This window comes from Nicotiana tomentosiformis, chromosome 10 (genome assembly GCF_000390325.3).
Source record: "Nicotiana tomentosiformis chromosome 10, ASM39032v3, whole genome shotgun sequence".
NCBI classification, from domain to species: domain Eukaryota; kingdom Viridiplantae; phylum Streptophyta; class Magnoliopsida; order Solanales; family Solanaceae; genus Nicotiana; species Nicotiana tomentosiformis.
Genome location: NC_090821.1, coordinates 8,150,269 through 8,172,374, shown reverse-complemented (window position 1 = coordinate 8,172,374; position 22,106 = coordinate 8,150,269). Strand labels below are relative to the sequence as shown.

At 41.4% G+C, this 22,106-nt stretch overlaps 2 protein-coding genes across 2 annotated transcripts; both read left to right on the top strand.

The window, feature by feature from the left end:
• Positions 1-16,897: 16,897 nt before the first annotated feature.
• Positions 16,898-18,700, top strand: LOC138899725 (uncharacterized). The gene is made up of 2 exons (XM_070186416.1): positions 16,898-17,516; positions 18,135-18,700. Exons 1-2 carry the CDS (start codon positions 16,898-16,900, stop codon positions 18,698-18,700), a joined length of 1,185 nt encoding a protein of 394 aa, XP_070042517.1.
• Positions 18,701-20,840: 2,140 nt separating this feature from the next.
• On the top strand, positions 20,841-21,383 carry LOC138899724 (uncharacterized). Its single transcript, XM_070186415.1, has 2 exons — positions 20,841-21,081; positions 21,199-21,383. The coding sequence occupies exons 1-2, from the start codon at positions 20,841-20,843 to the stop codon at positions 21,381-21,383; spliced, it is 426 nt and encodes a 141-aa protein (XP_070042516.1).
• Positions 21,384-22,106: the final 723 nt, after the last annotated feature.

The window sequence follows — 22,106 nt, the reverse complement described above, 5'->3', positions numbered from 1 at the left end:
AACCTTAAATCACATCAAACAACGCTAAAATCACAATTCACACCCCAATTCAAGCTTAATGAAACTTAAGAATTTCCAACTTCTACATTTGATGTCGAACCCTATCAAATCAACTCCGATTACCCTCAAATGTTGCACACAAGTCATAAATGACATAACAGAGCTATGAAAAATTTAGAGCTATGAAAAATTTAAGAACTGGATTCAGACCCCGATATCAAAAAGTCAACTCCCCGGTCAAACTTCCAAACTTAAATTCCTATTTTAGCCATTTAAAGACTAATTTCACTACGGACTTCCAAATAAAATTTGGATCACGCTGCTAAGTCCAAAACTACCATACGGAGCTGTTGGAATCATCAAAATTCTATTACGGGGTCGTTTAAACATATGTCGACATCCAGCCAACCTTTTCAACTTAAGTTTTAAACTTTGAAACTAAGTGTTCCAATTCATTCTAAAAACCTCATCGGACCTAAACCAATTGCTCCGGCAAGTCATATATCAGTTATAAAGTACAGAATGAGCAGTAAATAGGGAAATGGGCCTACAACTTTTAAAATGACTGGTCGGGTCGTTACACTATTGTATTGTATCTTATTGTTACTTTAAACACGATTTTTGTTTTGATTGTTCCTTCAATTTTATTGTATCGTATCGTTAAATCCGTCGTTACGTAACGACGAAATGTGCCACTTTATGTAACGACCGATTTGGTTTGGCCGCGTCGTTATCTTGTCTCTTTCTCTCATCTCACCCTTGATTATTATTAATAATTTTATTTCATCATTTATCCTACCTTTTTATATAATAATTTTATCCTGTATCATAATTTTTCTTTATAATAGTATAAGTTTATTCTTCATATTGCTGGTGCATGATATCATGAAACAACGGAAAACGATAAAATCTATCCAAATATAGTACGATACGATACAATATAATACGATACGATACATTATGAAATGATATGTAACAACCATCCAAATAAGCTATTAGTCCCGAAATGAGTTGGATCAACTATAAGAATTTTTACTTCTTTCTTTAAGTTCAACTCATATCCTCAATATAGAAAAATAAAATAAATGTGAAAGTGAAAAATAAGTTATATATATAATATAAAATAATAATAGTAACATATAACAAATATTTTCCTATAATAAGCTTAATTTGGAAATATAGAAGATAATATGGACAGAGCAGGAATGGCTAAATTTAGAATTAGTCTAAAGAGAAGGACATTGGCCAAGTTAGAATTGAATAATGTAGAATTTTTACACTGTCGAATTCATCTCCACCAATTTCCTTCCAAGACAAATTTCTACACTTTCTTAACATTTTTATCTCTATTTTGTGTAAATTATATGATTAGCATCCATCAATATCTACAATAATGGTCACCTAATTAGTGTTTAATTATGACATCATAATTATTATCCAACTATAAGAATTTACTAGCTTGGCTTTATGTTGCAACTCATTACTGGAATAAATGATTTATAACTAATCATATGTATATAATGTTAGGGGAAAATCTATTCTCTTTCTCACGTTATAATTGTATTAGGTAAAGTATGTTATGGCACGTGGCCACCCAAGAAAAGGACACGTGGAACCTAAGTCGGGAGGACGAAAAATCGGACGCAGTTATCCCGTATGTTATCAGAAAAGATAATAATCATGAAGGCATTGAATACTCTACGCCCGGTAATATTCAATGAGGAATATTCCACAACATTAAGAGCAACGGCCCGTTACAGAGAATTTGGCATTTATGTTCATAGTTACGTCTCCATCAATGCTCCTCATAATTGACATTAAAAAAGGGAACGACCCTAGTACCTTCTTCATAGCTATAAATAATAAGCTCAATGATCATTGTAAATGACATGAATTTTCTGGCTCACTTGTACTACTTTCTAGATAGAATTTAAATACCATTCTGCTTTCTAGCTTTTTGATCTTATCATTATTGTCCCCGGAAACCATGTTTCCGTACTCGTCAGCTCTGTCATTTCATTTGCATTATAAGGCTAAGTACTTTATATTTCATCAGTTATTTCGTTACTTTTTGGATCAAATTAATTTACTTGTCTAAAAACTACGAACAAATTCAACTGTACTATTTTACGGGTAAACAATAATCATTTATTTTTGAGTGATTATTCACTCCTCTTGATTATCATCATTAACCTCACTAGCTCCATTAGGAGCAACTAATAAAAGGGTTGACAATTGCTAAATACAAATGCTCAAGCTGTAAGTATTGATTATGGGATATATTGAATAAATTATTGACTCATATGAGGAAAATATTTGTAATATATTGTTGACTTCTATGAGGAGTATTGATTATTACATGATAATATGTCAACTAAGGTGCATTCAGTTTGCCTTTATCCATGCATTAAGACGCTAAGATATTATAACTCCCAAATCAATACATAAATGAGTCATGTAAAAAAAACATAGTAGCAAAAACTTGATTAAACTCCAAACCCCCCTTTAAATAGTAGTATTTGTGTACACTCAATCCACACAATTGGTTTCTTGTTGTGATGACCTAAAATTTTATCTTTAAATTTAATAATTAATTCTGTGTTCTAAGACCTCGAAAAGAACTATTTATTATTTTTTGACTTAAGTGCGCAGTCCGTATAATTTTCTGAAGAGTTTTTATGTGAAAAATGGATTAAAATATGAAATAGAGCCTTAAAACTCAACTGAGTTGACTTTGGACAACATTTTGAGAAAACGGACACGGATCAGTGCTTTGACAATTTTGGTAGGTCCGTATCATGATTTGGGACTTGGACGTATGCCCTGAATCGAATTCCGAGGTCCCTAGACCGAGATATGGAATTTTGATGAAAAATTAAAAGTCTGAAAGCTTAAGGAGTTTTAAAAATTGACCGATGTTTGGTCTTGTTGATACCAGGTCCGTATTGTGGTTTCGGAGCCTGGTACAAGTCCACAATAATATTTATGACTTGTCTATTGAATTATGTAAGAAACAGAGTTGATTTGACGTGATTCGGACGTCCGGTGGTGAAAATAGAAGTTTTAAAGTTTTCTTAAAAATTTCCTTTGTTTTGGTGTCTGATTCGTAGTTCTAGGTATTATTTTGGCGATTTGATCACGCGAGCAAGTTCGTATGATATTTTAGGACTTGGGTGCTTGTTTAGTTTGGAGCCCCGAGAGCTCGAGTGAGTTTCGGATAGGATACGGGTGGTTTGGAACTTAGAATATCTGGTTTTTTCTTAGCTTCAGCTGTCATCTGGTTTCTTTCTATGCGATCGCGTGGCATAGCAGGCAAAGCACCGCGAACGCGAGGGTCAAGCCGCATTCGCGTAGGAGAAATGAAGGTAGGAGTTGGGCACGACATTTGTGCTATGCGATCGCATAAGGCAGTACGCGATCGCGTAAGGCTGAGAAAATATTCTCCGCGATCGCATAAGCCCTTCCGCGTTCGCGTAGAGCCAAGCTGGGCAGCCAAAAACAATGTGCTTCGTGATCGCGAAACATTGTACGCGATCGCATAAGGTAAAATCTGGGCAAACAGAACTTAAGTTCTGGAAATGGAATTTCGGACCGTGATGGCGCCTAATCTTCCACTTGCTAGGCAAGCCAACGTTAGAGAATCATTAGACCAATTCCTTATTTTCATTCAGTAATTAACAATAATTAACTAAGATAAAATATAATAAGTGCGGAATATCGTAAAAACTGTATTAATTATTATCACCCGGATCTGGAGACACAATTCACGAGCATTATAGAATTTACTACAAGTAATAGTCTAAAAGAAATATAACTGTTTGAATGAAAGACAACAGTAGGACATAAAAAGTAGACGGGGACTTCAAGGTCTGTGAACGTCGACAGATCTACCTTGAGTCTCCGAACAACGGACCAATAGCAAAATCTCGATCAACCTGAGTCGGTATCAAAGTCTGCACAGAAAGTGTAGAGTGCAGCATCAGTACAACCGACCCCATGTACTGGTAAGTGTTGAGCCTAACCTCGGCGAAGTAGTGACGAGGCTAGGACAAGACACCCACATATAATCTGAACAGAATAATCATGCTAGTGGAAAATATAGTAAATAAAGAAATAACGCAGAAATAATGGGAAGGGGACATACAGTGGGGGAATACAACATAAAAAGTGTGAATAATGAAAAGACAGAATTAAACCGAAAATCCTTAAACGAATTGAGCAATTAAAACAGCAAGGAAACCTGCACGACATCACCCTTCATGCTTTTACTCTCAACCTCACCAAATAAATAAATAGAACGGCACGATATCACCCTTCATACATTAAACCTCTCATAATATACACGACATCACCCTTCGTGATTTACACTCTTCCTCACAATATAAATAATGCATGTACGGCATCACCCTTTGTGCTTTACACTCTTCCTCACAATATAAATAATTCATGCACGGCATCACACTTCGTGCTTTACACTCTTGCTCACAATATAAATAATGCATGCACGGCATCACCCTTCGTGCTCTACACTCTTCCTCACAATATAAATAATGCATGCACGGCATCACCCTTCGTGCTTTACACTCCTCCTCACAAATCACAGAATCAATAACAACGGATAGATAGGAGTATCACAAAGAAACCAGTATTTTACTCATAATCAATAGCACAATGTAACCTCAACCTTGAATCAATATTCGAAAGTTACCAGATATAAGTCACCCAACATTTCAAATAACCCGCTAAGTATGGATAGTAGAATTTAAGGATTCAAAATAGACAAGAATGAATTTCACTCGTATGCTATGACTTGACAACGATGCATAGATGCCCGTCACCGCACCTATACATCGTATTTAACAACCAAACTCGTAACAAATAAACACACAATACCTATTCCCTCAAGCCAAAGTTAAACACGATACTTATCTAGCTCCGAAAACTACTAAATTCTCAATCACAGCTTTTCCTTTGGAATTCACCTCCAAACCACTCGTATCTATTCAAAAATGACTCAATAACATCAAATATTCCTAAAGGAATCAATTATATTTTATAAATTAAATTTTCCCAAATTTTCCTCCAAAAGGTCGAAAAATCGACCCCGAGCCCAAATATGTAATTAGTTTTGGAATCCGACCTCAAATTGAGGTCTAAATCCTCAAATTTCAAAATTCCTAAGTTCTACCCAAAAATCCTAATTTCACCATGAAATTTCTAGATTCTAGGTTGTAATCTTGTTATAAGATGCAAAAGATTGAAAGAAAAGAGTTAGGAATCACTTATCTATGATTTGGGGATGATTTGGTCTTTGGAAAATCGCCTCTTATAGTTTAGGGTTTTGAAAAAATGAAGAATGAATGAAAAATTCCATCTAAGTCCCTTTTACTCAGCTGCAGGTGTCGCAATTGTGACCTGAGCTTCACAAATGCGAAGCTCGCAATTGTGAAGGAACAATCGCAATTGCGATGCCCTTAGAAATCTTGCTGCCTTCACAAATGCGAGGAAAGTGTCGCATTTTCGACCACTAAACCTCGCAAATGCGAGTAAATGTTCGCATTTGCAAACTTGCACTTCCCAAACTCCCATCGCAATTGCGAAGAAAATCCCGCAATTGCGAGAACATGCTTGCCTAGGCCTTCTTCACAATTGCGATAGATACCTCGCAATTGCCAAGGCTGCCTATTTTGCATTTGCGAAGCTTGATCTCGCAATTGCGAGATCAGAGGCCTGTAACAGGTTCAGTTATACCAGCAACATTTTCTAAGTTTAAAACATCCCGTGGCCTATCCGAAACTCACCCGAGCCCTCGGGGCTCCAAACCCAACATGCAAACAAGTCTAAAAATATCATACGAACTTGCTCGCATGGTCAAATCGCCAAAATAACACCTATAACTACGAATTTAGCACCAAATCAAATGAAATTCTCAAGAACACTTTAAAATTCATATCTTCTCAATTGGACGTCCGAATCACGTCAAAGCAATTCGTTTCTCACCAAATTTCACAGACAAGTCTTAAATTTCATAATGAACCTGTACCGTGCTCCGGAACCAAAATACGGACCCGATACTAATAATGCCATATATCAATCAATTCTTAAAAATAAATAATTTTCAAACTTTTAATTTTCATAAAAGAAAATCATAACTCAAGTTAGGGAACTCCGAATTAAATTTCGGACATATGCCCAGGTCCCATAATTCGATACGGGCCTACTGGGACCGTCAAAGCACAGATCCGGGCCGGTTTACCAAAAATGTTGACCGAAGTCAACAAAAATCAACTTTTAAGGCAAAAATTCTTATTTTCATTAGTTTTTAACGTAAAAGCTTTTCGAAAACCTGCCCGGACTGCGCATGCAAATCGAGGAGGGTAAAACTGAGATTTGTAAGGATTAAAAGCTCAGATTTGAGTTCTAAAATATAAGATGACCTTTTGGGTCATCACATTCTCCACCTCTAAAACAACCGCTCGTCCTCGAACAGACATAGAAAAGTACCTAGACTGGTGAAAAGGTGGGGATATCTGCTCCGTATATCGGACTTGGACTCCCAAGTAGCTGCCTCAATAGGCTGACCTCTCCACTGCACTCGAATTGAAGGGTAACTCTTTGATCTCAACTGGTGAACTTGCCGAGCTAGAATTGCCACCGGCTCCTCCTCGTAAGTCAAATCCTTGTCCAACTGGACAGAGCTAAAATCTAACACATGGGATGGATCACCGTGATACTTTCGAAGCATGGACACATGGAATACCGGATGAACAATTGCTAAACTAGGTGGCAACGCAAGCCTGTAAGCTACCTCGCCCACTCTCTTGAGGATCTCAAATGGCCTGATATACCTAGGGCTCAACTTGTCCTTCTTCCTAAATCTCATAACACCCTTTATGGGCGATACCCAAAGTAATACCCTCTCTTCGACCATGAATTCCATATCACGAACTCTACGGTCGGCATAACTCTTTTGCCTGGACTGAGCTGTACGAAGTCGATCTTCTATAATCTTGACCTTGTCCAAGGCCTCCTGAACTAAATCTGTACCCAATAACCGAGCCTTCCCCGGCTCAAACCACCTAACTGGCGACCTACACCGTCTAACATATAATGCCTCATAGGGAGCCATCTGAATACTCAACTGGTAGCTGTTATTGTAGGCAAACTCCACTAACGGCAAGAACTGATCCCAAGAACCTCCAAAGTCAATAACAGAGGCGCGTAGCATATCCTCCAAGATCTAAATAGTACGCTCGGACTGTCCGTCCGTCTGAGGATGGAATGTTGTGCTCAACTCAACCCGCGTACCTAACTCATGCTGTACTACCCTCCAAAAGTGTGAGGTAAACTGCGTACCTCGGTCAGAAATGATAGACACAGGCACACCGTGAAGACGGACGATCTCACGAATGTAAATCTCTTCCAACCGCTCCGAGGAATAGGTAACTACCACAGGAATGAAATGCGCTGACTTAGTCAGCCTGTCCACAATAACCCAAACTACGTCGAACTTCCTATGAGTCCGTGGGAGTCCAACAACAAAATCCATAGTGATACGCTCCCACTTCCACTCAGGAATATCTAACCTCTAAAGTAAACCACCAGGTCTCTGATGCTCACAATTTACCTGCTGGACATTTAGGCACCGAGCTATATAGACAACTATATCCTTTTTCATTCTCCTCCACCAATAATGTTGCCGCAAATCTTGATACATTTTGGCGGTACCTTGATGAATAGAATACCTAGAATTGTGTGCTTCTTCAAGAATTAATTCACGAAGTCCACCCGCATTAGGCACACAAATACGACCCTGCATTCTCAAAACTCCATCATTTCCAACGGTAACCTGCTTGGCACAACCGTGCCGCACTATGTCTCTAAGGACAACTAAATGAGGATCGTCATCCTGCCAATCTCTGATGCGCTCAACCAAAGAAAACCGAGCAACTGTACAAGGTATAACACGGTTGGGCTAGGAAACATCTAACCTCATGAACTGATTAGCCAGAGTCTGAACATCTGCAGCTAATGGCCTCTCACCAACCAGAATATACGCAAGACTGCCCATACTCACAACCTTTCTACTCGAAGCATCAACCACCACATTGGCCTTTCCAGGGTGATACAAAATGGTGATATCATAGTCTTTCAACAACTCCAACCATCTTCTCTGTCTCAAATTAAGATCTTTTTGTTTGAACCGACACTAAAGGCTACAATGATAAGTAATGACCTCACACGAGACACCGTAGAGGTAATGCCTTCAAATCTTCAGCGCATGAACAATGGCTGCCAATTCTAAGTCATGAACAAGATAATTGTTATCGTGAACTTTCAATTGTCACGACGCATATGCAATTACCTTTCCATCTTGCATTAATACTGCACCAAGCCCAATGTGAGAGGCATCATAGTATACCGTACACGATCTTGAACCTGTGGGTAATACCAACACTAGCGTTGTAGTCAAAGTGGTCTTGAGCTTCTAAAAGCTCAACTCACAATCGTCTGACCATCTGAATGGGACACCTTTCTGGGTCAATCTGGTCAATGGGCTTGCTATAGATGAAAACCCTTCCACAAATCGACGGTAATAGCCCGCCAAACCCAGGAAACTACAGATCTCTGTAGCTGATGTGGGTCTAGGACAGTTCTGGACTGCCTCAATCATCTTAGGGTCCACCTGAATATCCTCTACTGATACAACGTGACCCAAGAAAGCAACTGAACTCAACCAAAACTCGCATTTTGAGAACTTAGCACATAACTGGCTGTCTTTTAGAGTCTGAAGAACGATCTAAAGGTGCTGCTCATGCTCCTCTCGACTGTGAGAGTAGATCAAGATATCATCAATAAATAAAGCCACAAAGGAATCCAGGTAGGGTTTGGACACCCGGTTCATCAAATCTATGAATGCTACTGGGGCATTTTTCAGCCCAAATGACATCACTAGAAACTTATAATGCCCTTACCGAGTCTGAAAAGTTGTCTTAGGGACATCAGATGCCCTAATCTTCAACTGATGGTAACCAGACCTCAAATCGATCTTCAAAAATACCTTGGCACCCTAAACCTAATCAAATAAGTCATCAATTCTTGGCAGCAGATATTTGTTCTTAATAGTTGTTCATAATTAATTACCGAATTGCCAGTTAACCTCATGTTAATGAAAACTCTCGTTGCAAACCTTCACACAATACTGATATGAGATGTGAGGCATAAAGACCACACAATTATTTACCCGAATTAACGAGTAACATTTAACGCCATCTGGGCGAGCACCTACCTCGTAGGTTACAACTCAATATTACAACACGAATTTGGCAAGTATGCACAGAGAATTACATACAAAAATTTACAAATAAGCCTAGCAGGCATGACTCCCTATCAGTACTATAGTACAAATTTAATTTCACAAGGGAGAATTTAAACACAAGAATTTTTATCACAAGAATCTCGTTCTTATATAACTTCCACCGCAGCTCATAACCCGGTTTAAACATATCAATTTATTTTAAAATGTGAGGACCTCAGTCTCAGTTCTGAATCACAAGTAATATGCACATCTTGCCAATCGAAACATTCCATTTTCTCCTTTTAAATAACTTTCGTTAAACAAAAATCACAACACATAATGAACCCCACATTGGTAGGGCATATAATTCAAAATTTGTAATTAATTATCCGTAAATTACATCAAAACATACCGAAATGAGTAACAAAAAGCCACATTTGGCCTCACAGCTCTTATTAGTGACCAACATAGAATAATAGGCATAGTTATCTCCATAGAATCTCCCAATAGGAGTAAACATATAAGTAGATTATAGAATTACGAAGCTCACTCATAAGTGGAGCACAATAGGAGGACTCGTCTTGATACTCAGAACCGAATCAAGATAAGAAAATTAAACCTTTTATTTTAAATCGAGGTCGTACCCATAACGACACCATCTGATGTAACGACCTCCGCCATACCATAAAAAAAATATAACAACGGCTGGGTCTCCACCTCTAGGACGCCTTCTACCCGCCTGTCCTCCACCTCTAACGGTCTGATCTCCACCTTTAGGTACCTGACCCCTGCCATAAGTACCCCTACCTCCAGACGAGGAACCACCACCTCTTATTAGACCTCTACCCTCTCTCCTGTACAAGAACCATCTCGATCCTCCTCGCGACATAAGCAGACGCCTGAAAAGAAATCTCACTTTCGGTCTCCTTGGCCATCTAAAGCCTGGTAGGGTGAGTGAGTCGCTCCATAAACCCCCCTCAGTCTCTCTCCCTCAGTAGGTAGTAAAAGGAGAGCATGACGACCAAATCCACAAAACGGGACTCATACTGAGTAACAATCATACTGCCCTCTTCATAGGCTTGCCACGGACACCTGTGGAGAATTATCTCTTACAAGGCCAATTTCTTCTTTTGTTATGCTGACTCAACACTGTTGAGCTGACCCATTTCTCAACATACTCTTCGAATCTTCTTTGGGGTAACCCTTACCCCTATTTATACATAACAATCACAAAAGTAGAGCTCCATACAGGCAAATCTTGGCATGAACCACATAGTCCAGAATCTCGTCAACCACTGTACTTCCTCCGAAGCACTCCGAAATCCGCAACCATGACGTCCACGCTGAGTAGACATTCTATAGATTTAAAGTTGTTTCTCTAATGCCTTTGGTACTGAAGTATAGGATCATTAAGTAGGCGGACATACTGCAAGTCCCAACCTTATCCTCTACAAATTCTCATAACTTAAACATGTGTAATTATTGTTTTTTGGTGAACCTTTCAGTACAACATATATACATTTCAGGCCAAAACTGATATAACACATGACCCTACAATCCATCCATTGATAGTGGACTCCCCCCACTCGGCGCGAATTCATAGTCCACCACGTCCGATGATCCATAATATTAACCTTCACAGCTCGTATAAATCAACCAGATGCCAAGGTCCGTTGCACCCCTCACATGATTCACTGGTCGATCTCTTAATACGCCCACATCTTCAGTTGGAACCACACGTTGAGGCAATGTTAAGCATCTCTGGTTCTCTCGTAGTCCACCTGCGGCATCAAAAACCATCGACGCACAACTGATACCGAGTGCGCAATGTCATAAATGAGTGGATACAAAGGAATTATGAGATATATGTTTCAAGATAAATCAATGTCGCACGATAAGGAATGAAATAAGTAGAATTATTCCTAAACTCTGTAGCCTCTGGAAGATAAGTACAGACGTCTCTGTACCGATCCTTCGGACTCTACGAAGCTTGCTTGTGAATCGTGAGACATAGGCAAGTTAGTGCTTTGATACCAACTGTCACGAACCTAAATTTCCCACCGATGGGACCGTGATGGCGCCTAACATTCCACTTGGTAGGTAAGCCAACATTAAAAAATCATTAGACCAATTCCTTATTTCCATTCAATAATTAACAATAATTAACTAAGATAAAATATAATAAGTACGAAATATCATAAAAACTGTATTAACTACTACCACCCGGATCTGGAGTCATAATTCACGAGCATTCTAGAATTTGCTGCAACTACTAGTCTGAAAGAAATATAACTGTTTGAATGAAAGACAACAGTAGGACATAAAAATTAGACAGGGACTTCAAGGTCTATGAACGTCGACAGATCTACCTTGAGTCTCCGGACAGCGGACCAATAGCAAAATCTCGATCAACCTGAGCCGGTATCAAAGTCTGCACAAAATGTGCAGAGTGTAGCATCAGTACAACCGACCCCAAGTACTGGTAAGTGTTGAGTCTAACTTCGGCAAAGTAGCGACGAGTCTAGGACAAGATACCCACATATAACCTGAACAGTATAATCATGATAGTGGCAACAACAGTAAATAAATAAATAATGCATAAATAATGGGAAGGGGACATACAGTGGGGGAATACAACACAAAGAGTGTTCATAATGAAAAGATAGAATTAAACCGAAAATCCTTAAACGAATTGAGCAATTAAAACAACAAGGAAAACTGCACGACATTACCCTTCGTGCTTTTACTCTCAACCTCATCAAATAAATAAATAGAACGGCACGACATCACCCTTCATGCATTAAACCTCTCATAATATACATGACATCACCCTTTGTGCTTTACACTATTTCTCACGATATAAATATTGCATGCACGACATCACCCTTTGTGCTTTATACTCTTCCTCACAATATAAATAATTTATGCACGGCATCACCCTCAGCTGCAGGTGTCGCAATTGCATCCTGAGCTTCGCAAATGCGAAGCTTGCAATTGCGAAGGAACAATAGCAATTGCGATGCCCTTCACAATCCTGCTGCCTTCGCAAATGCGAGGAAAGTGTCGCATTTGCGACCACTGAACCTTGCAAATGCGAGTAAATATTCGCATTTGCGAACTTGCCCTTCCTAGACTCCCATCGTAATTGCGAAGAAAATCCCGCAGTTACGAGAACATGCTGGTCCAGGAATTCTTCGCAATCGCGATAGATACCTCGCAATTGCCAGGCCTGCCTATTTCGCATTTGCGAAGCCTGATCTCGCAATTGCGAGATCAAAGGCCTGCAACAAGTTCAGTTATACCAGCAACATTTTCTAAGTTCAAAACATCCCGTGGCCTATCCGAAACTCACCCGAACCCTCGGGGCTCCAAACCAAACATGCACACAAGTCTAAAAATATCATATGAACTTGCTCGTGCGATCAAATCGCCAAAATAACACCTAGAACTACGAATTTAGCACCAAATCAAATGAAATTCTCAAGAACACTTTAAAATTCATATCTTCTCAATTGGACGTCCGAATCACGTCAAATCAACTCCGTTTCTCACCAAATTTCACAGACAAGTCTTAAATATCATAATGAACCTGTACCAGGCTCCGGAACCAAAATACGGACCCGATACTAACAATGTCAAATATCAATCAATTCTTAAAAATAAATAATTTACAAACTTTTAGTTTTCATCAAAAATTCATAACTCAAGTTAGGAACCTCTTAATTCAATTCTGGGCATACACCCAGGTCCCATAATTTGATACGGACCTACCGGGACTATCAAAGCACGAATTTGGGCCCGTTTACCAAATATGCTGACCGAAGTCAACAACAATCAACTTTTAAGGCAAAAATTAATATTTTCATTAGTTTTCAACGTAAAAGCTTTCGGGAAAGCTGGACGAACTATGAACGTAAATCGAGGAGGGTAAATGAGATTTGTAAGGCTTAAGAGCTCAGATTCGACTTCTAAAACATAAGATGACATTTTGGATCCTCACATCGGGTAAGACGATTCTTGGGCGATGTTTACTAGAAAATATTTGGGGTAAGTGTTTCTTATCCTATATTGATTATATTTCATGATCTAATACTCATTTATATCATGAATCCATGAAAGTTTGGGAGAAAAATTAGTTTTTTTATAAAATCTTCCAAAAACACAAATTTAAGATTTGGAGGTCCATTTGACATCGGAATTTGATAATTTTTGTATGATTGGACTCATCTCGGAATGGGTGTTCGGATTTCGTAATTTTTTTTGAGATTTGAGACATGGGCCCCACTGTAAATATTTAAAGTGAATTTTGGATTTTATCCGAAAAATTAGTCATGTAACGACCCGACCAGTCATTTTGCTTTCTAGAACCCCATTTCCCTAAGTAATACTTCCCGTACTTGCTTTTACTGATTTATGACTTGCGGGGATGGTTGGTTCGGGATTTAGAAGAGTTTAGGTTGAAATCGGAACACTTAGTTCCTTAAGGTTGGCTTGAAAGGCCAAGTTTGACTTTGGTCAATATTTTTAGTAAACGACCTCGAAAATGGGGTTTGATGATTCCAATAGGTTCGTATGATGATTTCGTACTTGGGGATATGTTCGGATCGAGTTTTGGGTGACCCGGAAGTGTTTTGGCGCCTAATAGTGAAAGTTGGTTCGTGAAGGTTTTAGAAGTTCTTTAAATTTGGTTTGGAGCGGGTTTTGGTGATATCGATGTCCAAACAGAATTCCGAGATCGGGAATAGTTCCGTAGTGTCATTTAAGACTTGCACGCAAAATTTGGTGTCATTCCGAGTAGTATAAGTACGTTTTGGCGCATTGGAAGTAAATTGAAGAACTTGAAGTTCTTAAGTTTGATTTAATTGGTTTTAGGGTGTGATTCTTAGTTTTAATGTTGTTTCGGGCGTTTTGAGAGTTCGAGCGTATCCGTTTTATGATTCTAAACTTGTTGGTATGTTCGGGCAGGGCCCCGGGGGCCCCGAGTGTCAATCGGATGAGGCTCGGACCAAGTTGGGAGCTTGGAGCAAGAGCTGAAGCTCCCAGATCTGTCATAATCGCACATGCGCTTGGTTAGCCGCAGGTGCAGGATTGCAAGTGCGAGCGATGAGCTGTATAAGCGAGAAATGGAGGGCAGCCTAGAATCCTCAGATGCGGAAGATTGGGTGCACCTGCGTGAGTGCAGGTGCGAGAGACATGGTCGCAGGTGCGGCTAAGCCCATAGAAGCGGCCCTTCTTGTCTGCAGATGCGAAGCCTGACATGATGAGGGAAAAGCGCTCCTTTGAGGCATTTTCCGTAGGTGCGGGACCGCAGGTGCGACCCAAAACACCGCATGCGCGAAAGTCGCTGGGCAGTGAGGGCTCATTTAATACGGACTTAGGCTATTTTTATCACATTTTCTCACTCTTGGGCGATTTGAGAGCTTTGAAGGAGGGGATTTCGACCTAGCTTTGTAAGGTAAGTAATTTCTACTTAATGTGAGTTAAATACATAATTTATGGGTAGATTATAACATGTAAATTAAGGAAAATCATGAGTTTAGGTGAAAACCTAGGTTTTTGATAAAACAAAATGAGATTTAACCACGAAATTCAGTAAAAATCATATATTCATGTTCCTAAGGTTATGGGTAACAACCTTTTTTAAACATTTCTGGAATCTGAGCATGTGGGCTCGGGGGTGAATTTTAAGAATCTTGCAATTAGGTTGGGTAATCACTTAAATTGTGGAATTATGAACCTTTGAGCATAGATTGATTAGTTTATGTAATGTTTGACTAGCTTCGGGTCGTTTGGCATCAAATTTGGAGGTTTGAGCACGTTCTTGAATTGGGAAGTAGGCTTTGAGACGAGGTAAGTCTCCTTTCTAACCTTGTAAGAGGGAATTAACCCCATAGGTGAATTAAATAAATGTTTGTACCAAATTATGGGGGCTACGTACGTACGAGGTGACCTGTATCATGCTACACTTGGAATGTTTGTGCCCTTACTTGCTAATATAATCACTTAGTCATGATAGAAATTGATAAAAGAATTGTATAAATTTAAATTCACTTACTTGAAGATTTGTATGAGATACTTGACTGTAAATGAGAAACTTGTATTTTCTTGAAAAATAACTATTATTTGCGGATCGGGCCGAGCGCCTCGGTAGTAAATAAAAGCATTTATGGTTTGCGTCGTTCGACCCTCCGACAGTGCACAGTTTAAATATTTTTTTGGATCGGGCCGTACGACCTCGACATAATTGCGCATGCTAATTATTTGAAAATTCTCCATGATTTATTCTGCTCAAAGGCCTTGAAATGTAAGTTGCTAAATGGTATTACTGAAATTTAAGTTATAATTATGAAAGAAGGACTTATCTCTTCCTGTTGTTGAACTGACAGTATCATTCATGATATCCATGCTTAGTATAATGCTTTAATTACATTATTATTGGCCTAGTAAGTGTCAAGTCGACCCCTCGTCACTACTTCTTCGAGGTTAGGCGGGATACTTACTGGGTACAAATTGTTTATGTACTCATACTACGCTTCTGTACTTAATTGTACAGGATCTGAGGCTGGTGCATCTAGTTACCCGCCCCGCGCGCATACCTGACGGTGAGCTGCCCCTTCTAAGTCATTCAGCCGCATGCCGTAGTTTCTCTTTTGTGTTTATCTGTCTATTCAATTTCAGACATTAGGATAGTTATCTTTTGTATTTCTACTAGTTTCCCACATACTTGTGACACCAGATCTTGGCACGCATTAGTAGACTTTGATTTTCAGTTTGGGTTGTAATTCAATAGTTATAACTATTTTTGATGTTTTCATTTGTTTAACTTAAAAATCCTTTATTTACCCAATAATTTAAAAATAAGTAAAACTAAATGGGAAATCACTAAGTTGTTCATTGCTAGCTTGTCCAGCAACGGTGTTGAACGCCATCACGGCCTGGCATGGAGTTGGGTCGTGACAACATAGTATCATAGCACTAGGTTTACGTAGGTCTCACAAGTTATGGGCATGCCGAGTCTTGCGGATCGGTGCGGAGACGTCCGTACTTATCTTCGACAGTCTATGGGGTGTTAGGAAACTTCTCATTATTCATCTCCTATCGTGTAATTGACGGTATACTAAACTTCCTTCTTCTATTCTTTCACATATGGCGAGGACGCGCACGGCGGATGTTCCAGACCCGGGAGGAGCTGCTCCCACCATTGCTAGTGGGCGAGGCAGATGCCGAGGGAGGGCACCGGCACGAGGTAGGGGACGAGGGAGTCCCAGAGCTACCCCAGTAGAACCACCAGCGGATCTAGTGGAGGATCCTATTATTGAGGTACGGGGCAAGGTGCCTGCCACAGAGCCAACCACGATAGATTTCATGACATCACCGGGCTTTCAGGAGGTCATGGGCATTATGATGCAGTTCATGGACACCATGACTTAGGCTGGTTTATTTCCAGCAGACCTAGCCACATCTCAGGCAGGAGGGGTAGCACAGACCCTTACTGCTCAGGCTTCTGGGCACGTAGCTGCGGTATATCATACTCTGGGTGCACTACCCGAGGGCGGAGCCCAGATAGTTGCGGCGGCTGCACCTGAGCCTAGACCGACTATGGACGGTGATACACAGAAGTTATTGGACAGATGCACTAGGTTACACCCTCCTGTCTTCGGGGGCGAGCGTCATAAGGATGTCCAGGATTTCATTGATAGGTGCAGGGACAGACTGCACAACATAAGGATATTGGAGTCTTATGGGGTTGACTTCACTACTTTCCAGCTGGAGGGCAGGGCCCGTAGATGGTGGCCGTCTTACCTTCTTGGCAGACCAGCAGGTTCTCCTCCCATGACTTGGAGCCAGTTCACACAGCTTTTCCTGGATATATATACTCCACCCTCCGAGAAGGAAGAGTTGCGGTATCAGTTTGAGCAGCTTGAGCAGGGTGAGATATTAGTGACCGACTATGAGGCGAGGTTTTCTGAGTTGTCTCACCATGCACTTATGATACTTCCTACGGATGTAGAGAGAGTGCGGAGGTTTATTGCGGGGCTGCACTCCGGTATTAGGGCCAATATGGCCCGAGAGGTTGAGATGGTGACTTTTTATCAGCTGGTAGTGGAGATTGCTCGGAGGATTGAGGGCTACCGTCGGAGAGAGAGAGAGGAGACGCAGCAGGGCAAGAGGGCCCGTTTCTCTAGAGAGTTTAGAGGTGCCCCGGCTAGAGGCAGAGGTCAGTTTGGGAGGGGTCAGCCTAGCAGGCCCCCATATTTATCACCGCCACATCCTCGAGGTGCTCCAGCGTGCCCCTATTTTTGCACCACACCAGAGAGTTCTTACCGCCCACCAGCCCTCTAAGGTTCTTCCAGTGGGTACTCAGGTCACCAGGGTTCTTCCAGCTCCTATCTTAGTGCCATGCCAGAGAGTTCATATCGCTCACCGGTTATCCAGGGTTCTTCAAGTGGGTCTACATTCCATCAGGATTAGACATCAGGGCAGCATATCGCCACACCGAGGGGCTGTTTCGAGTGCAGAGATCTCGATCACATGAGAAGATTCTACCCCAAGTTTCAGGACAAGGCAGTGCAGTAGGGCCAGCAACCCATGATTTCAGCACCGACTGTCTGACCACCCAGAGGTGGAGGGCAGGCTGGTAGGGACCGTCCTAGAGGTGGAGGTCAGGCATGGGGAGGCCAGTCAGCTACTGTTCAGTCAGGCGGGGGCCAGCCCACCGGCGCTCCAGCCAAATTCTATGCTTCTCCGGCCAGACCAGATGCATTGGCCTCAGATGTCATGATCACAAGTATTATTTCTGTATATGGTAGGTATGCTTCTGTATTATTTGATCCAGGGTTTACCTACTCATATGTGTCATCCCTGTTTGCTCATTTTCTGGATAATCCTCGTGACTCCTTGGGTACTCTTATTTATGTGTCCACTCTTGTGGGCGATTCTATGGTTGTGGATCAGATCTACCGATCCTGTGTGGTCATATTCTGTGGTTACGAGACTAGGGCGGACCTTCTTCTACTTGATATGATCGACTTTGAGGTCATCCTAGGCATGGACTGGTTATCTCCATACCACGACGTCCTTGATTGTCGTTCCAAGACTATTACCTTAGCGATGCCAGAATTATCAAGATTGGACTGGAAGGGTTCCTCGGTTAGTACAGCTAGTCAGGTCATCTCTTTTCTAAAGGATCGACATATGGTCGAGAAGGGTTATTTGGCTTGTCTGCCTTATGTTTGGGACACCACCGTAGAGTCTCCGACGATTGATTCAGTGCCAGTAGTCTGGGAGTTCACCGATGTGTTTCCTTCTAACCTTCCAGGTATGCCGCCAGATCATGATATTGATTTGGCTCCAGGCACCCAGCCTATATTTATCCCACCGTACTATATGGCACCGAAATAATTGAAGAAGTTGAAGGAACAACTTGAGAAGTTGTTAGAAAAGGGGTTTGTGAGACCAAGTGTATCACCTTGGGTGCACCATTATTATTTGTGAAGAAGAAAGATGGGACTATGCGGATATGCATTAATTCCCGCCAGTTGAACAACGTCACCATCAAGAACAAGTACCCGTTGCCGCATATCGATGATTTGTTCAACGAGTTGCAGGGTTCTAGGGTCTTTTCTAAGATTGACTTTAGATCGGGGTACCATTAGTTGAAGATTCGGGACTCAGATGTTCTGAAGGCTGCCTTCCGTACCAAATATGGTCACTATGAGTTTCTAGTGATGTCCTTTGGCTTGACTAATGCCCAGCGGCATTCATGGATTTGATGAACACAGAGTTTAGGCCTTATATTTATTCCTTTGTTATTGTCTTCATTGATGACATCTTGATTTACTCACGTAGCCTGGGGGGAGGCACGAGAAGCATTTGAGAGTGGTACTTCAGACATTGCGAGAACATGAGTTATATGCTAAGTTCTCCAAATGTGAGTTTTGGCTAGAGTCCGTGGCATTCTTAGGGCATGTTGTATCAAGAGAGGGTATTAAAGTGGATCCCAAGAAGATTAAGGCAGTTAAGAGTTGGCCTCGTCCTACTTTGGCGACTGAGATCAGGAGTTTCTTGGGGTTAGCAGGCTATTATCACCGATTTGTGGAGGGCTTTTCATCCATTGCAGCACCTTTGACTAGATTGACCTATAAGGATGCTCCGTGTTGTTGGTCCGATGATTGTGAGGCGGCTTCCAAGATAGCTTTGACTACAACACTGGTTCTAGTGTTGCCTTCTGACTCGGGGATGTATACGGTATATTGCGACGCTTCACGCATTGGCTTGGGTTGTGTATTAATGCAGGCGGGGTGGGTTATTGCATATGCTTCGCGTCAGCTGAAGATTCATGAGAAGAATTACCCCGTGCACGATCTAGAGTTAGCCACGATTGTTCATTCTCTTAAGATATGGAGGCACTATCTGTATGGAGTGTCATATGAGGTCCATACTAATCAATGCAGCTTACAACATTTGTTCAAGCAAAGGGATCTCAATTTGAGGTAGCGTAGATGGCTCGACTTACTAAAGGATTATGACATCACCGTTCTTTATCATCCGGGCAAGGCAAATGTAGTCGCGGATGCCTTAAGCAGGAAGGTAGAGAGTATGGGTAGCTTGGCATTTATTTCAGCGGAGGAGAGGCCGCTAGCTCTGGACATTCAGTCCTTGGCTAACTGATGTGTGAGGTTGGATATTTCAAAGACCAGCCGAGTTCTTGCATATATTGTTGCTCAGTCTTCATTATTAGGGAAGATCAAGGCCCGACAGTTTGATGATCCGCACTTGAAAATTCTTAGAGAGACGGTACTTCAGGGTGGTGCTAAAGAAGTTTTCATTGGTGAGGATGGTGTTCTACGACTCCAGGGTCGTTTATGTGTTCCTAATGTTGATGGCTTGAGGGAGAGGATTCTATAGGAGGCACATAGTTTTGGATATTCTATTCACCCAGGTGCTATGAAGATGTATCGTGACCTGAGACAGCATTATTGGTGGCGGCGGATGAAGAAATACATAGTGGAGTATGTAGCTAGGTGTCTAAATTGCCAGCACGTCAAGTATGAGCACCAAAGGCCAGGTGGCATACTTCAGCAGATGACTATACCTGAGTGGAAATGGGAGCGCATCACTATGGACTTCGTAGTTGGATTGCCGCGGACCTTGCGGAAGGTTGATGCAGTTTGGGTCATTGTCGACAGATTGACCAAGTCGGCACATTTCATTCCGGTTGTGACTACATATACTTCAGAGAAATTGGCCCAGATTTATATTAGGGAGATATTTCGGTTGCGTGGTGTGCCTGTTTCCATCATATCAGATAGAGGCCCTCAGTTCACTTCATATTTCTGAATGAGCCGCACTGAGTGAGTTGGGGACCCATATAGAGCTCAGCACAACGTTTCATCCATAGACCGACGGGCAGTCAGAGTGGACAGTTCAGATATTGGAGGACATGTTGAGAGCATGTGTGATTGACTTTGGGGGACAGTGGGATCAGTTCTTGCCTTTGGCTGAGTTGGCTTACAACAACAGTTATCAGTCCAGCACCGAGATGGGCCCATTTAAGGCTTTATATGGTTGGCGATGTCGTTCTTCCATCGGGTGGTTTGAGCCTGGCGAGGCTAGGTTATATGGTACTGATCTAGTAAAGGATGCCTTGGAAGAGGTAAAGTTGATTGAGAAGCGACTTCGCACAACACAGTCCAGACAGAAGAGTTACGTTGATCAGAAGGCACGTGATGTATCATTCATGGCCGGCGAGAAGGTTCTCTTGAAAGTCTCACCGATTAAGGGTATTATGAGATTCGGAAAGAAGGGCAAGTTGAGCCCAAGATTAATAGGCCCATTTGAGGTATTGAGGCGAGTTGGGGAGGTTGCTTATGAGCTTGGTTTACCTCCCAGCCTATCAGGGGTTTATCCAGTATTTCACGTGTCTATGCTCCGGAGGTATCACGTCGACTTGTCTCACGTGTTAGACTTCAGTACTATTCAGCTAGATGAGAGCTTGGGTTATGAGGAGGAGCCAGTTGCTATTGTTGCTAGACAGGACCGCCAGTTGAGATCCAAGAGGATTTCCACGGTAAAGGTTCAGTGAAGGGGCCAACCAGTCGAGGAGGTCACCTGGGAGTCCGAGAAGGACATACGGAGCAGATATCCACACTTGTTCATCAATTCAGGTAAGAATCTAAACACGTTCGAGGACGAACATTTATTTAAGAGGTGGAGAATATAACGATCCGACCGGTCGTTTTGCCCTCTAGAACCCTGTTTCCCTAAATAAGACTTCTCGTACTTGCTTTTACTGATTTATGACTTGCGGGATGGTTGTTTCGGGATTTAGAAGAGTTTGGGTTGAAATCAGAATACTTAGTTCCTTAAGGTTGGCTTGAAAGGCCAAGTTTGACTTTGGTGAACATTTTTAGTAAACGAACACGGAATCAAGATTTGACAGTTCCAATAGGTTCGTATGATAATTTCGGACTTGGTCATATGTTCGAATCGGGTTTTTGGTGACCCGGGAGCGTTTTGGCGCCTAATAGTGAAAGTTGGTTCTTGAAGGTTTTAGAAGTTCCTTAAATTTGGTTTGGATCGGGTTTTGGTGATATCAAGGCCCAAACGGAATTTCGATATCGGGAATAGTTTTGTAGTATCATTTAAGACTTGCACGCAAAATTTGGTGTCATTTCGAGTAGTATAAGTACGTTTCGACGCATTGGAAGTAAATTGAAGAACTTGAAGTTCTTATGTTTGATTCAATTGGTTTTAGGGTGTGATTCTTAGTTTTAAAGTCATTTCGGGCGTTCCGAGAGTTCGAGCG

What these genes read in the sequence shown, in the direction of transcription:
- LOC138899725 (XM_070186416.1), top strand. Translation starts at nt 16,898, where the DNA reads ATGGACGGTGATACACAGAAGTTATTGGACAGATGCACTAGGTTACAC. An exon ending in TGCCCCGGCTAGAGGCAGAG is followed by an intron (nt 17,517 to 18,134) that starts GTCAGTTTGGGA and finishes TATTTGATCCAG; the next exon opens with GGTTTACCTACTCATATGTG.
- LOC138899724 (XM_070186415.1), top strand. Translation starts at nt 20,841, where the DNA reads ATGGGCCCATTTAAGGCTTTATATGGTTGGCGATGTCGTTCTTCCATC. An exon ending in GAAAGTCTCACCGATTAAGG is followed by an intron (nt 21,082 to 21,198) that starts GTATTATGAGAT and finishes CCAGCCTATCAG; the next exon opens with GGGTTTATCCAGTATTTCAC.